The 18,055-nt window shown below is 34.7% G+C and overlaps 1 protein-coding gene across 1 annotated transcript in view; it reads left to right on the top strand.

Moving 5' to 3' along the window:
* The window catches only part of DCC (DCC netrin 1 receptor), a 750,532-nt gene that overhangs the window by 549,592 nt on the left and 182,885 nt on the right, over positions 1-18,055 (top strand). Inside the window, exon 14 of the mRNA XM_077777558.1 lies at positions 3,292-3,402. Within this exon, the coding sequence (XP_077633684.1) occupies positions 3,292-3,402 (111 nt within the window). The remainder of the gene's footprint in view (positions 1-3,291; positions 3,403-18,055) is intronic.

The following is an 18,055-nucleotide window of genomic DNA, read 5'->3' as shown; positions in this document are numbered from 1 at the left end:
CGCTCCTTGGATAAAGATATTTTGAAAGAGGAATTTAGTTTTCTTTTATCCTTACAGTGTAAAACCAGGGTTTACTTGTAGATAATACTATAGTAAAGCAGATTCTGTGCAATCTTAGGAATAACTCTTCCAACAAGAGAAACGGTTGAGTACATCCCCTCCCTTGTTGAACTTCTCATTCCAAAGGTATTCCTGCTTTATCTACAGGATCACTTTATTAGATGTATATCTAACTAGTTCTAGATGGGTCACTTGAATAGACATTAATTAAGATCCCTTTTGATATTGGGATTATATGTATATATTTAATCTTTTTTATATTTAATCTAGAATTTCTTAGTTGTTTCTAATGAGAACAGTTCCATAGCTATATCCTAGTATAAAATACAAAGCAAAAAACATGTAATATAAAATCTAATAGTTCAAAAAAATTTGTCAGGGGGCACCTGGATAGCTAAGTCAGTTAAGCATCTGACTTCGGATCAGGTCATGATCTCACAGTTTGTGAGTTCAAGCCCCACATCGGTCTCTGTGCTGACAGCTCAGAGCCTGGAGCCTGCTTCAGATTCTGTGTCTCCCCCTCTCTCTGCCTCTCCCATGCTCATGCTCTTTCTCTCTCTGTCTCTCATAATAAATAAATGTTAAAATTAAAAAAAAAAAGAAAGAAAAAATTTGGCAGGATTTTCAAAGGGACATAGGCAGGAATATATACAGCATGTTAAACCTTCACTACAAATGTCAGAGAGGATGATATAAACCATCTTCACTGGTTGGAAGGGCTATTCTGATCAGTAAATTAGGCTAGTCAGGCAAGACTCTATTGGGGAAATAGTTAATGGATGGTCTCTAAATCGCCTTATAATGTCACTTCAAAGAATTGTTAGTAGGTTTTTGTTTTACTCAAGACTGAATTAGTGATACTGACAGATCCTCAATGCAATATATGTAAATAAAAATTTGACAAAATTTTAAGAAGTCTTTCTCCTTTCTAGTAAGGTATTTTACTACTCATATCTGCTTTCTAGTGAGATGTTTTAATAAATATCTATTAAAAGTTGATAGATTCTGCACACAAAAAGTAACTCCATTGAAAGTCACATGAATGAAACAGAATATAGGGCATTCAAACAGATTCCCATGTATATGTCAAAACCTTGCATATGATAATACGGTGGGTCATTCAGGGTTCAGTCAGAGAATCAGAACCTGTGGAGATGTGTACTAAGGCATCTATTACAAGGAATTGGCTTAATTGGTTATGATGCTAGCTATGCAATTCCAAATCCACAGAGGGAGGTCCTAAGGAAAGGCAGGTTGAAACTCATGGGCTAAAATTGCTGTCTGCAGGTGAAATTTTCTCTTCAGGGAAGCCTTTGGCTCTTAAGATCTTTCACTGGTTTGAATCTGTCCCCCTCTCCAATTATCTAAGATATCCTTTGCTTAAAATCAACTGAATATGGACTTTAGTCACATCTATAATATTCCTTCACAGCAACATTTTAGATTAGTGTTTGATTGAAAACTGGGGACTTTAGTCTAACCAAGTTGAATAAAACTGACCAATACAAGCTGAATTCCTAATCACTGCTGGAAACGGTATTAACCTAATTGCCCATCCATTTCAAAGAAAAATAAAATTAAACTTCCACTTAATATAAAAGAGTATATTCTTGATAGTCTAAAACTGTCAGATAAGACTACTATAAAAGCCACGAGGTACAATGATTAGGTAAGCATTTCTTCCCAGAATTATCTCCCTATTATTTTTAATTTCCTGGAAACTACAATCAATCCACAACCCCTCTGCCTTAGCAATCAACAGGGGTGCCTATGAAAGGGTGCAAAATGTTAACAAATTCAGATCAACATCATGTGAACTAAGGGACAAACTTATGGAGCCACGACAAAGGCCTTGTGTTCAAAAGCATCCATTTGCCACCCCTCTTGGATATTATACTTTAACCTAATATTTGGGGATATGTTAAGTGCTACTTTAGTGGATCGTTCAAAAGCTGCTTTGCAGGTGTGCCTTCCATGTGTCAGGCAGTATAATGGGATCTATGAGTATATAGATAAAATACCAGTAATAATGAAAACAGCAACAGTAGTAACTATTCTCAGTCTACTTCTTTATGGAGCTTCTAGTCTATTTTATAAAATTAGAAGCCTCTTAAGGAGACAAGATTTTGTGTCATAGATACTTTTGTGTGGGTGAGTTTATCAAAGTGTCTTCTCTAATAGTATAATTTATTGAAGGTAACTGCTATGGACATTAACAAGTCCATCTAACCATCACTTAAAGCATTATCTCCAATTAATAATAAATTAAAATTCTCCTTAAGACCAAGATTTACTCATCTGCCTATGCAAAAATCTACAAATACGTAACTGTGTACACAATAAGCATCATTTCTCCAATGTGTTTTCCTTATGAATTTTTCTTGTTACCAAATATTTGTGCCATTTTAGATTAACAGAAAATACAGATTGTAATTTAAATTTACCAGTTGTTCAACTTTGGAGACTTAAGGAAGGACTTGTCAATTTAAGCCAAGTCCTCAATGTCTCAAGAAAGTCACGGGGTTTGTTTTACAATACTTTGTCATGGTAATAAGATGCTTTCAGATTTAGCTAAAAGGACTGTTACTTACATAAAAATTTGTACATATCACACTAATGATCCATGGGCCATCTTTCATCAACCTGTATTGTCTGTGATGTCTAAAATAAGCCCTGATATACAATATTATATGCCCAAGTTATCATGGAGATAGACTTTCTTTATGCTTCTAGTATGGACAGTGATGCAAAACAAAGTATGCCTTGCAATGAAAGGCCTAGTATTTTCTGCTTAAGTGCAGTGGCTTTGGATTCTTCTTTCTTGGCCCAAGGAAAACGTAATCACTGACCTTGAATAAATAACGGAGACATAAATTTTTAGGATGACTGTTCTTGATTTATAGACAGGCCTCTTCTAGGCTCTGAGAAAAAATGATCCTTGCTATTTTTGATTATTCCTTCATCGTTCATATTTTATATTCTGCATCTACCCTGAAGCCATTTTTGGGGATACATTTTTATAAGCTAGGAAAAAATAAATGAGAATATGTGAAAAATAATTTGATTTCTTGCTGTACTATTTCTGCCCTTTTGGCCAAAATAATAATAATTACCACAACAATCACAAACTATGTGAAGATGTCTACTGATTTTGAAAACTTCTGAAAATAAGCCAGCAGTACTGGTCATTCAATAACTTTTTTTCCCCTTTCTGGGAAAATTCTCTTATAGGACTGGAGAAAGGAAGTCAGTATAGTTTCCAAGTGTCAGCCATGACAGTTAATGGCACTGGACCACCTTCCAACTGGTATACAGCCGAGACTCCTGAGAATGATCTGGATGGTAAGACCTATCCCAATAACTGTCACTTTGGTTTATATTTTCTTTGTTACTTCAGCTTCAAAGGTTCCCTTATTAGAAGTTGATGAATTCCAACACTGGGGATATTTATTCCTCCTATATCCTTCAGTGCAAGACAAAACAAAATAGAAAATAGAAAATCCTCAGTAGAGTCTTCAACAATACCATATAAAATTATGCTTTAATTATAGTCCTCATAAGTTATTTTTTCAAGATAATTTGAAATGATCTTTTTAAAATTTATCTTATTGAATAATCAACCTTAAAATTTGCTTCATGTGAATTGCTACAATTTCTGATAGTAATCATGAAATATAATTACTTTACCCTTGCCCTTTTATGATGCATCTGCAATACAGCAATATATATTTTTTTGTTGCTTGTGATATGGTCATTAATATTTGACATTTCATTTTTTTAAACAAGAAACAATCTGCCTTATTTACTTAATTGGTAGTTGTCTTAAGACATTTGTGGATGAGATACTGAGGTTTGTATAAAAGTCACATATCAGTAATTTAAATATAAGTAAAATCATCAAATATAGCAGACGAGAAATAGTTTTTGAAATAAAAACATCATGACTAATAGGAAAACAAAATTCAAGAGAAATGGGTAATAGAAGCAACAGAAAAAAAGTCTCAGTAATAAAGCAGAAATATACGATAAAGAATTTGAATTATAAATTAAAGAAGTAGAAATTTATGAAAAGAAGAGGTACTTGAAAAATAAGTTAGTTATGATCAGTACACTTAAGCTAAGCAATGAAAACTGAGAACAAGAAAAAGTGGCTAAACAAAAAAAAAAATGTATATGTTGAAAATGAGACTGTCTAAATCACTGACCATCAAATCCTCTTATTTCTTCACTGGTAGGCCTCAAAGCATCCAAGTTACTGCGAAATGAAACATTCTATGTCCCTTCCCCTCTGTCTGTTTTGCTCTCTCCCCCCTTCCCTCATTTTTATTCTTGTTGTAGTTCTTGCATTGTCCTCTCTCCAGTTTGTCCCCCCTTGTTCCCTGAATTCCTCCTTCTTATTTTTCTCTTTCTTGATCTTTCCCTCCTCCAAGTAATTCACTATCACTCATGATCTTCCTATAGTCATAGATTCTGCTTTACAAAATAATTAATATGGCGGTGAAACAATAACAATTGCCATTTCCACAATAATGGTAATTCCTACCATTTGACAGCATATTAAAGAATATTCTCAGGAAACTTACTAAGACTCAAGCACTGAGGGTATAATAGTGGGTAGGAGACATGATCTTCTCCTTGTGGAGTTTAAAGTGTAGCAAAGAAAAACAGACATTCCAGGTGAAGTCATAGAAAATTCCCATTTCATAGTTCAAACCTGCTTGAATATCGGAAATATCCTGTCTATCACCATAGAATGAATAGATAGATTGATAGACAAATAGACATTTAGAAGGCTTGCATTTAAACTGAGACTGGAAGGAGGAATAGGAGTTTGGAGTGCAAAGCAGACATTACAAACTGAGGGAGGAAGCATGGAGGGCAAGGTGAATGCAGTTCTGAAGTCAAGATGGACCATGATACTATTTGAGGCCTGAAAAAAGACCATCAAGACTAAGACACAGAGATGACATGTGTTGAGGTTCGTAAGATAGCAGGTTCTAAATTGGGCAAGACCAAATTAAGGATTTTGAACTTTGTCCTAAGAATGTCATTAAAGCAATAACGTGCTTCATCCTAAGCAAGTCATTACAGGATTTTTTTAAAATAGTGACTTAATTATATTTGCATTTTGAAGAGATTACTCTGGCTGAAGCATTAACAATTGAATTAGATTAGACAACCATGGGCTAACTCAGGACAACCTTAGAGGTAATGCTAGATTTCTTTGGGAAAGTAACTTGGGGCTTAGAAGATGTTACTTAATTTGTCTTCATCATTATAAACTGAAAAGGTGTGGAGCTACAAAAAGTCACACTTCATAAAGCATATATCCTTCACGAATAGATTAGGGAACATTCATGTATTTACTTATTCAACATACATTTCTTTTTGAAGATTTATATACACCAGGCATTATTTTAGGTACCAGGGGTAAAGCAATAAATAAGGTCCCTAGTCTCGAGGGGTATAAATTTTATTGAGATAGAGATGGATAATGATAAATGCTCTGAAGAAAACTAAAGCATGGAAGAGGCAATAGCAAAAGATTAGGGAGTTTTAAGTAGGGTATTGAGAGAATCTCTCTGATTAGGTAAAATATGAGCAGAGATCTTAAGGCAGTGAGGGAGGCAGCCATAGGAATAGGTCAGACAAGAGGCCTCCAGCCAGAAGAGCAAAAACAGACATCCTGAGGCTGAAGCCCAATTGTTAGCTGAAGTATGGGGAGGAGGTCAGGGTGGCTGGGTGTAAAGTCATGATGTTGTGCTCTGCTTTATTTAAAGAATAAAAGGACAATTTTAATAAGCTACATTATACCTTATTTTTCTATTTACTTGAGAAATAGCTTTTAACATTTATATTACTTGTTCTTAATCCTCTCATTTACCTTTATGAGGTATATATTATTAGCCTTATTTTTAAAGGACAGTAACTCAGGCTAAAAAAATTTAACTAACTTAATCAAATAACTAAGGTAGTAATTGTGGATCTGAAACTCAGGACCAGGATTTTTACATCATATGTCCAATACAGATCATTGGAGCAAATCCTCCACTAATCCTCTAGAACTGACCCAGTGACAATAAAAGACAGTGATTCAAGGCAGAAGATTCTAAGAAATGAGGTCATATCATTTACCCAAACCTAAGGAACTATATCTCTTACTGGAAGGAGTGAAAATAAATGGAGCAGAGGTGCCGAAGGTCCTATAAAATATCCAGGATGAATGGGGCTCTCCACTTGACTTATGTGCTCTTCCTTCTCACTCCAAATGACTCACAATCTAGTGGAACCAAAATGTAAAATCACAGCCCCTCAGATGGCACAAAACTTCTATTTAACTGTCTGCTTTTCATACTCATGAAATCTTAATATAATCCAATCCATACATCTGTTTTAATCAAGAATCTCTATGCTCTGTTCATGAATAGAGTCTTAATAAATACTGTTTAATTGGATTTGTTTGAACATCTCTATACTCTTGGCTTAATAATGCCCCTCTTCTGCATGTAACATTCTTGCTTACTTTTTCCTTTCTTGAGTATTGTTGCATTTATTATGAAATATAATTAAGAACCTATAGTGGGCCCAGTCATGGGAAATACAAACATAAAAGAGATAGGAATAGTTATCTTCAGAGATAAACAAATAATGACTGCACAGATTGAAAACACTTCATGAAAACTAAAAGTGCTTGAACTAAAGACTTCAGGAAAAGAAGGTTGACTAAGATCACAAGGAGGCTGTAGGCCAGCATAGTAGATATTCTTCAAATAGAATGCCTTTAGGAAAATTATTTCTGCCATGATTAGTTTAAATGCGTTCTCACTCATCCAAGTGCTACTCATTGCCCAGTCGATTATCTTAACACATTTCAATACATTTCAAATAAAACCCCCTTTCTCATTCTTTCACTTCTTTATTTGGATTATAGTTACTCAGACATCAGTGGAACTGATGCTTCTTGTACATTATACTGTTCTAGATTATGGCTTGAAATTGTTCATTCTTTTTTTTTTTTAAATAGTTTATTGTCAAATTAGTTTCCACATAACACCCAGTGCTCATCCCCACAAGTGCCCTCCTCCATGCCCATCCCCCTCCCCCCCACATCCATCAGTCCTCAGTTTCTGTCAGCATTCAAGAGTCTCTCGTGGTTTGCCTCTCTCCCTTTCCCCCACCATTTCCCCCCTTCTTCTCCCCCTTGTTCCTCAGTTAAATTCCTCCTAATCCTCCTATACGTGCAAACATATGATATTTGTCCTCCTCTGCCTGACTTATTTCGCTCAGCATAACACCCTCAAGGTCCATCCATGTTGCTACACATGGCCAGATTTCATTGTTTCTCATTGCCATGTAGTATTCCATGGTATAGATAAACCACATCTTCTTGATCCATTCATCTGTTGATGGACACTTAGGCTCTTTCCATGTTTTAGCTATTGTGGAGAGTGCTGCTATGAACATTGGGGTACATGTGCTCCTATGCATCAGCATTTCTGTATCCCTTGGGTAAATTCCTAGCAGTGCTATTGCTGGGTCATAGGGGAGTTCTATTGTTAGTTTCCTGAGGAACCCAAAGCATGATAGAAACAGCCATTGTAGGGCATTAGCTATATGAGTGTGGACAGCTATGGCTCAATTGCTTTGTATAACAGTGCTTTATCAGCTGTAAGAAATTAATAGAATCACACATATTTGGTCCTAAGACCTTTTTAGTTTATTGACCCATAACCTCTTTTCACTGATATTCCTCTAAACTGATTTCAATTTCTCTTCCTTCCCTTTGTTTTTCTTATTTTAATGCATCATTCAAATATTAAAAAGTGTTACCCTTGTTAGGAATCAGTATTAGGACAAATGGGCAATCTCAGAAGTGGTCTTAAGTAGTTCCAAGGAATACACAGCCTGATGACTTGTTCTGTTTCCATATGTAGATGCAGAAATATGAATATAAAGATATGTAAATATATATTTAAGTTAAGGGAAATTTCTTTAAATATTCATCTCATTTTCTTTAACTTTTAATGTTTCTTTATATTTGAGAGAGAGAAAAAACCAGTAGGGGAGGGGTGGAGACAGACAGAGACAGAATCTGAAGCAGGCTCCAGGCTCTGAGCTATCAGCACAGAGCCCTGTGTGGGGCTTGAACTCACAAACCGTGAGATCATGACCTGAGCTGAAGTCAGATGCTTAACCAACCGAGCCACCCAGGTACCCCAAAATGTTCATCTCATTTTAACTCATGTAAATGTTTAAATCGTAAAATAAGATACAAATAGCTTCTACTATAGCTTCGAGGCTCATGTAGGAAAGTTTTGAGTCCTGAAGTAAGAAATTTCTACATACAATTGCTTTGATTTCCCTTAAATAATAGATAAGGGGGAAGCAGCCATTTTGAAAACCAACTGAAGTGGGAAGCATTCTTTGCAGTAGCCAAGGAAACCTCAGCTGGGAGGGAACTGCAATGTTAGTCCTCCCTAGGTGCATTGTGTTACATAAAACTTTTCCCTCTTGCCTTTGAGTCTCCTGGTGAACTCCAAAGGGATGATCTTCTCATTAGGGTAGCAACTGAGCCCTGCACGTTACTCAGGAGAGACAGTGGGAAGTGCCCATAATTAAAAGCAATCCCTTCTCCTTCTGTGACTTCTGTAATTCTTCTTGCATTCTCTGCTTGGCTGAATCCTTGTGAAAATCAACAGTTACTTGTAGAAAACCTCCAATTCCTTAATGGATTGTCCTTTTAATTAGGATGCTTTGTTAAAGTAATTATAGAGCCAAATCTCACTATTTGTTCAGGGCTCCCTGAAAGCACGTTTGCTGTTGTTACCAACAGCTGGAAAGTTTTAAAATATTTATTTTGTGCCTCAATATCTCAACTTAAAGGAAAAAGATCATTAGAATTCCCCAAAGTTCTTATGTAAATGTCTTGTATAAGGATATGAAAGAATTTGTGATGAAGTTCAGCAAGGTATTCTCCAGAAAATTGAGCCTGAAGATCAGTTTGTGCTGCTTTTGCCCCCCTTAATTTTGAAGTGAACAGGTAGAAATCGTGATTTGCAATCAATAATGATGAGACTTAAAGTTAAACTTCTACCCTAAAATGGAAGAGCTTGGCTAGCAAAATTAACAGTGCAGAGAGACTCCTGAAAGTGCAACTAAGTGATGTAGCAAAAACTGTGAACCTAGGAGCAGGCTCTAATTTCCTGCCCCCAGGAAAGAGATAATTAGCCCTATTAGCCTGATTGAGTAAGGGTAAAACAGGATTACTGCAAATGCATTTCATTTGAGAACTCAACCACAAAGAAATGTCTGTGTTTTCGAACCTGCGTGTTATATGATATTCTCCAAGAACATGGCTTTGAGCAGGAACACCTGAAAGCTTATTTTCAGAATAATAATAAAATCTAAAATGATGAGACCACCATGAAAGAAAGAACACTGTCTATTAAAATTGTCATCTTCATTTAAAAAAAAAACAGGGTATGAAAAGTGGAAAAACTCTGGGCAGAATGAGAAATGAGAAAAATAAATTTTGGGCTAATTGGAAGAAACTGAAGAATAGAAAAAGAAAAGAAGGAGGAGAAGGAAATGGAAGGAAAGATGGAATGAAGGCCAGTGAAACATATGTGTGAGTTAGGGTAGGCTGAATAATAGCCTCCCACTCCAAAATGTCCGTGTCCTAATTCCTGGAATCTGTGAATATGTTAGTTTACATGGAAAAGGAGATTCGGTAGATGTTATTAAATTAGGGATTGTGAGATAGGGTATTATTCAGGATTACCCAGGTGGGCCCAATGTACTCATGAAGACCCTTCTAACAGGGAAGTAAGAAGAGTGCCAAAGGTCAATGTGATCACAGAAGCAAAAGTTGGAGTGATCACAGGGACCACAGAAGATGGGCAATGTCTAGAAGTTGGAGAAGGCAAAAAAGCAATCATTCCCAGAGCCTCAAGAAGGAACATGCTCCTGGATTGACATCTATATATTAGCTCCCTGAGACTGATATTAGACTTCTAACTTCTAGAAATGTGGCATAAAGAATTTGTTTTGTTTTAAGCCTCTAAACTTGTGGTAATTTAAACCACTCAGTATAGCAGTAATAGTAGTTACCAGAGAAAAAATATTTTGGTGTTGTTTGAGTAACTGACAAAGAGAAGGACAGCGGACCTTTGAACAATGCCAAGGTTAAGCACACTGCTCCCCATGTAGTTGAGAATTCATATATAACTTTAGTTTCTCCAAAACTTAACTAGTAAAAGCCTACTGTTGACTATAAGACATACCATAGTCTGGTATAAGATAACACATATTCTGTATGTTTTATGTATTATATACTGCTTTCTTATTATAAAGTAAGCTAGAGAAAAAATATTAAGAAAATCAGAAGGAAGAGAATATACATTTGCAGTACTGTTTTTATTGAAAAAAATATTTGCATGTAAGTGGACCTGTATCGTTCAAATCCACATTGTTCAAGGCCCTACTGTATGCTTCTATCAAAATAAAAGTTAGCATAAAATATTATAAATCAGTTTGCATTTTATTTTAGTTTCATATTAGCCAAAAGGTATGAAAACAGTAAGCACTAAGCTTGAAATAGAAAAATAGGTCAAGAAAAGGGAAACATAATATATAGAAATGAGAAGGTCAAAAATCTAGAATTTCAGAGTCTAAGCATTTAATGAAAGCTTAAATTAAGCAAGAAGCAGAGATAAACAATATGTTCTATGATGATAGTCTTACCTAATAGATAGTTAAAGAAATAAGCTAAGGCCCAAAATTGTCTAAGATTTGATAGAAGATAAACACCATGGCAAATTGCATATTCACCCAAGAACTACTTTAAAAATTTTTTTTTTAAATATGTATTTTCTAGGGACACCTGGGTGGTTCACTTGATTAAGCGTCCAAGTCTTGATTTTTTGCTTAGGTCATGATGTCATCATTTGTGCATTTGACCTCCATGTCAGGCTCTGCACTGACAGCATAGGGCCTGCTTAGGATTTTCTCTCTCCATCTCTCTCTCTCCGCCCCTCCCTCATAAGTTCACGTTCTCTCACTCTCTCTCTCTCTCTCTTTCTCAAAATTAATAAAATAAAAATAAAAATATATGCATTTTCTAAATTATTGGAAAAATAAAAAATCAATAATATGTTATGCAGCAAAGTACAGAAAATAAAGTTATTATTAAGGAGAAATGGAAAATACTTTTAGATGAGAGAAATTCTAAAACTGAATAAAACTGAATTGACTTCCCTTTATAAAAGAGACTTTCAGGTCCTGTTTAAAAAACAAAACTATATATTTTTAAGACAAAGGCAAAAATATTTTAAAAATTGGGCAAAGAATTAACAGCTACAGTAGATAAGATTCCAGGGTAATGATGACTACATACATACAACAGGCATACATGCACGTATGCATATATACATGTATGCATGCAAAGATACACACATGCATATATGCACATGAGACACATACATGCATACACACAGGCATACAGATGCACACGCACACAGACATACATACAGACATATGTGCACACGTAACAACATACACACATACATACATGGAATAGATGTATAATTTTATACTGATAACTACAAATAAATATACAAGTCATGAAACTTCTAATCTCAAATATAAACCATGTAAATTATGTAAACAATATATTTTACAAAAAATTCAAAAGGCCAAGCTCCATCTGAGAAAGAATCTTTTTTAATGCTCAGAACACCATAAAAATACACACTGATAGAAGAAATAAAGGAGAACTTGAAAGACAAAACATGGAATAAGAAAATTTAACATGCTTCAATTATAATTCCAAGAGAAAATAAAGAATGGAAGAGAAATAAATTTTGAAGAGATAAGCAATAATTTTCCAGAATTGATGAAATATTGAAGTCAGAAATAATGCTTTACCTTTAACACATTGTACAAATCAAAGATAAAGAAAAATGAAGAGCTTAAAATTCCTGAGGAGAGATTATTTATTTAGAGACTACAATTATACTGATGAAGTCTCCCCGATAGCAACAATTAAAGCAGAAAACAATGAAATGTCTTCAAAGCACTGATAAAAAAAATTACTATCATTAAAGAATTGTATATCCAACTAAATAATTATTCAAGGAAAGGAGGCATAAGGAAAAATAGACTACCACCACCATTTTTTTAATAAAGACTGTACATTTAGGGTGCCTGGGTGGCTCAGTTAGTTGGGCGTCTGACTTTGGCTCAGGTCATGATCTCACCGTCTGTGAGGTTGAGCCCTGCATCAGGCTCTGTGCTGACAGCTCAGAGCTGGAAACCGCTTCAGGTTCTGTGTCTCCATCTCTCTGCCCCTCCCCCAGTCACGCTCTGTCTCTGTCTGTCTCAAAAATAAATAAACATTAAGTTTTTAAAAATAGAATTTACATCTTATAAAAGGAAATAAAATGACTAAATGTACTATTGGAAGAGTGATTTACAAGATAATGTGACATATGGTTACATCTGAACAAATTATGGCCATCTAAAAGAAAAATTGTGTTTTGGAGAGTTTATAAAGTTGGTGAATATGAGGCAGTAAAGAAGAAGGCGATCGTGGCAGTTAAACCGTTTTGAAATTGTTTTTATAATGTTCTTGTGGAAAGAAATGATATAATTAACTTCAGACTACAATTATATGTGATCTCAACATTGAAAATATTACAAATAGAAGGATATAGAGTATATTATTTTGTATCTAGTAGAGGAAAAATAGAATAGAGGGAGGGACTCTTTTGCCTATACAAATGAGGTCATAAAAATGAAAAATAATACTTTGTTATGAATAAATAGAAAGTTAAAAGTGCATAATAAAATCTTATAAATAAACTTTAATAGAGTTACAACTATAAGTGTATTAAACTCACCAGTTCAAGGATTCCATTACTAAATGGAATTTTGAAGACATCCATATCGATTGTATTTACAACTGGCAAAATTTATAAATATTAAAATATGAAAAACTCGAAAATAAAGAGATGGGTGAAAAAAACAGTCATCCTAACAAAAAGCAAGTGCAGGTGTCAGGTGTTTCTTTGGTAATTTTCTTAAGGCCAAAAACATCTCTAAGGATAGAGTCGCTATTAATGGTAAAAGCATTGACTTATTGAAAGTATGTAAATTGTTGAAGAAATATGTATTACTTAGAAATATATGGCTTTTATAACAAACTTATGCTATTTAAACAAATCTTGACATATTTTTAAGAAAAAATTTATAAACATTTTAGTACATATTTATCAGTATAGAATCAGTAAATGTATACAGTTGTAGGTAGAAAATACAACAAACCAACACAAGTCTCACCATCCCAAGATGATCAGATTATCACTCTTAACACCTAAATATAGATCGTTTAATTTTTGTCATTATACACATGTCAATATACACCTACATACATAAAATATTTGTTATAATGAAAAAATATATATGTAACTAAAATGAGAACATATGCTTACTGTTTTTCAAGCTTCTGTTTTCAATTATTTTCACTTTTATCTTTGCAGATTATGATTTTACCTAAAATCCTGATCATATTCAAATTTCTTCAGTGGACCCAAAAAAACTTTCTTTACTGATCACTTGTACAAACTAGAACTGAATGTAGAATTACACACTATATAGTTTTTATATCCCTTAAGGCTCTCAGTCTACCACAATTCCTTTTCTCCTACTCTGATTTATTGAAAAGACTAGGTTTTTGTCCTCTATTTTCAACAACCCTCATATTTGCTTTTGTCTAATTATTTCCTGTTTCATTTAATTTGTTCCTCTAGCTTTGTAACCTGGAAGTTATATACAAAATAAATGTTATATTTAGAGATTTTTACACATCTCAGAACAGAAAAAAAAATTAAAAAGAAAGGAATGTGGAAAATTTACCTGTCATAATTGAAAAATGCACAATTACAGAATCACATATTTTTTCAAAAGCATCGAAAGTATATTTAGTATTTTGCTGTAATGAAATGGATATAAAAGTTCTTAGATAATACTAAACACATTGATCACCAGTATAATGAAACTAATAGTCAATGATAATAGGATATCCAACATGTTCGTAAATATCAAAACATTCTCCCAAGTAATTCATTGGTCCAAAAGAAATCATATTATATCTAGAATGTAACTTTTGGCACCTGATATCTAAGCAATCTTGTTTACTTATATATCTATTAGATTAAAAATATAAGGAAAGTTTTATAAAATGGATATTTTTTTACTTTCAACCAATGCAGAAGTTATTTTTCTTTCACTATTATTTGATAAAATTCTTAGTGAAAGTCCATAAAATGCCATTTAAAATACATTCAAGTTAAAGATACCAATTTGAGGGTAAGAAGTGGAGTCTAGGGGCACATGGGTGGCTCAGTTGATTAAGCGTCCGACGTCAGCTCAGGTCATGATCTCATGGTTCTTTGGTTTGAGCCCCACTTCGGGCTCTGTGCTGACAGCTAGCTCAGGGCCTGGAGTCTGTCTTGGGATTCTGTGTCACCTTCTCTCTCTGACCCTCCCTTGCTCATCCTATCTCTTATCTTTCTCTCAAAAATAAATAAAACATTTAAAAATTATTTAAAAAAAAGAAATGGAGTCTATACCAATGAGCTCACAAATGTGGTGTTCTAGTGATATAACAATGTTAGTATGTGATTTTATACACACAGGAATGTAGGTTATATGTGGCATGTCATGAAAAAATATTTCTTTCACATGAGCTTTTGATAGGACCTACCCATGATATTTTGGGTTACTACTTGACAAAGAGACTAGCAAATGAAATGAGCCATTGGTATAGCAGCCAATCCATCATGAAACAGAAGAATCCACCTCTTTAATCTCATTCAAGTAGAATCCATCTTACATATAAGGAGCGTTGTAGGCAAAAACAAACTAAGTTTTGAAAGCAATTTAAATCTGCTTTCGTTCTCGGGCAAGTGGTTGTTCAAAATCTCAGAGCTCTACCACTCAACAGACGGTGCAAATTATTTAGACTTGGAAAAATGTTCAAAGAAGTTTCACATTCTTTCCTTAGCCATAGCACACTTGATAGTATCCTCATGAAATGTTTAATCCCCTTATGACTTCCTTGACTTTTTCTAAGGATAATGTAGTGAATAGGGTTGTCCGATCTGAAATCTTAATAACTAGGTTTGAATTCTGCCCCTCTCCCTGTATTATCATGCACAAATAACTTAACTTCCCTAAGACCTGAGTTTTCTCATCTGTAAGTAGGGTATAACAACGTATGTATCTCAACAGATCTGGGTGAGATTTAATTGTGATAATGGCAACAAAGTACTCAGTAATGTGTCTGATATATATTAAGCACTCAACAAATGCTTATTGTTGCTGATTTGCATATATTAGATCTCAAACTTTGACAGTAATATGAAATATTAAATACTAATATCATTGGTCTTATGAATCTTCTTGTTCATGATGATAAAATTCTGTTGTCTGCATTAGGGAATGATGTATTCTCTTCTGATGCAAAAGCAGGGCATACATTCAATGTGTCTTAAAAGCCCACAGTCTAATTAAAGTATAGTTTAAAGAGGCATCATCATATATCATATGCAAGAGGGCATTTTGTAAAATTAGGCAGTCATTACCAATTTCTTAAAAATTCACGTGACTTTGTGAATATAAGGAAACTTTCAAAATGTTATTCTTTTGTAAGAAACTAAAAGTAAGCCTTTTACTAAATACTAAAATACAAAATACATTGTCTTTAAGATCCAAATAAACCAGGGAAGTTTCCTACTATTTTTATTATTGCAGAGGTTTTGATAAGAAATAAACCCAAAAAACAACTTAAAAAGCTATATGTTATTAAAGAAGGAAAGAAATATTATTTTTACAAACAGTGTGAATGTATATTTGGGAATCCAAGAAACTGCATTTGGGATGCCTGGGTGGCTCAGCTGGCTAAGCAGCCGACTTTGGCTTAAGTCATGATCCCATAGTTTGTGAGTTTGAGCCCCATGTCTGGCTCTGGCTGACAGCTCAGAGCTTGGAGCCTGCTTTGGATACTGTGTCTCCCTCTCTCTCTGACCCTCCCCCACTCACACTGAGTCTCTCTCTCTCTCTCTCTCTCTCTCAAAAATAAATAAACATTAAAAATTTTTTAAAAAGAAACTACATTAAAAAACTTAGAATTAATAAGAAAAGTTAAAAAGGTAATATATATACATATACATATACTTATATATGCATACACACATAAAATAGGGTTTTTTTGATACTGGGTAATAATTAGTTCAAATGTTAAAAAGAGGGGCGCCTGGGTGGCTCAGTCGGTTAAACGTCCGACTTCGGCTCAGGTCATGATCTCGCGGTTCAAGGGTTCGAGCCCCGTGTCGGGCTCTGTGCTGACAGCTAGCTCAGAGCCTGGAGCCTGTTTCAGATTCTGTATCCCTCTCTCTCTGTGACCCTCCCCTGATCATGCTGTCTCTCTCTCTCTCTCAGAAATAAATAAAAAACATTTTTAAAAATGTTAAAAATAAATGGATTCATATGGCAACCTAAAGTATGATATCTAAGACTAAATTTAACAAACTAAAGGTATATAAAGAAAATAAAATTTTATTTATTAAAAGATATAAAATAAGATGTGAATAACAGAAATATATTTCTTGATATAAAATGTTACCGTAGTGTCAATGGTTCTTCCCAAATTAATGATTAATTTAATAAATACACTTCCAATCAGAATGTACTTCATATGGAAGAATAAATGTAAAAGAATTCCGAGAAAATTTGAAAAGTAGAATAAACATTAACATTTACAATAAAGCATGATTTAAAAATCAATACAGTACTGTCTGGCATAGAAATAGATAAGTAGATCCATGTAACAGAATATAGAGGACAGAAATATTTCTTGCTCTATTTGAGAAATAAACTTTAAAATGAACTTGGCATTTCAACCAGTAGATTATTCAATAAATGGTGTTGAGACTGTCACCAGTACTGATAGTAGGACATAAAGTTTTCTTTCCCCTATATCAAACTAGTTGGCAGTGGTTGATTCTAGTAATGGGCTTGAAGGCAAAGGAAAGCAAAGCTATCACTTCTCATATAAATCAAAAATAGAAGGGTTAAGGATGGTTTTTAAATTTTTGTTATTGTTTTATTTCTTTGGTATTTTCAAGTATAGTAAAGATGGAGGGCTCAAACACAACCTTTTATGCAACTGGAGGTGGTAAGATGAGGTGAGCTGATCTTTCAAGGTATCATTCCTACGATAGAAGACTGTGTTCTCCCTATTGTGTTCTTCACATTGGGACTTGTACCCATATCCGTCAGTCATCTGAGCCAGCAGGTTCCCCATCCTCAACTCCTCCATTATCACTTCTTACCCACATACCCAAGACCTGTAATTTCTACCTCCCTAACAGACTTGAAATCCATTCCCTCCTCTCTGCTCCCAACCCCTCTAGTTTATGTCAGGCTGTCATCTTTGGTCACCTGAAAGTAGCCTCCAACCTGGTCTTCTGTGGGAAGACGTCAGTTTGCTCCTCCCTAGATGCCGTCACGCTGCCAGAGTGATTTTTCCTAACCAGATCTGATGGCATCATTTCTCTATTCAAATTCTTCCAGTTGTAGACCTGCCCATAACCTCGTCGGACATGCCATCACATCTTTGTATATATACGCACTCCATCGTATTTCATTCATACTTTTACACTTAGTGTTTCCGCTGCCAGAGAGCCCTTTCATGTGACTTTAACCCTACTTCTCCTTCAAAACTCACTGGATGTTTTACTTCTTTTTTTTTTTTTAATATTTTTATTTATTTCTAGGAGAGAGAGAGAGAGAGCGTGAGCAGGGGAGGGTCAGAGAGAGAGGGAGATACAGACTCTGAAATAGGCTCCAGGCTCTGAGCTGGCAGTCAGCACAGAGCCCGACGCGGGGCTCGAACCCACGAACCGCGAGATCATGACCTAAGCGAAAGTCGGAC

This window comes from Crocuta crocuta, unplaced genomic scaffold (genome assembly GCF_008692635.1).
Source record: "Crocuta crocuta isolate KB4526 unplaced genomic scaffold, BGI_CrCroc_1.0 scaffold36, whole genome shotgun sequence".
Taxonomy (NCBI): domain Eukaryota; kingdom Metazoa; phylum Chordata; class Mammalia; order Carnivora; family Hyaenidae; genus Crocuta; species Crocuta crocuta.
This window is presented reverse-complemented; position numbering and strand designations above follow the sequence as displayed.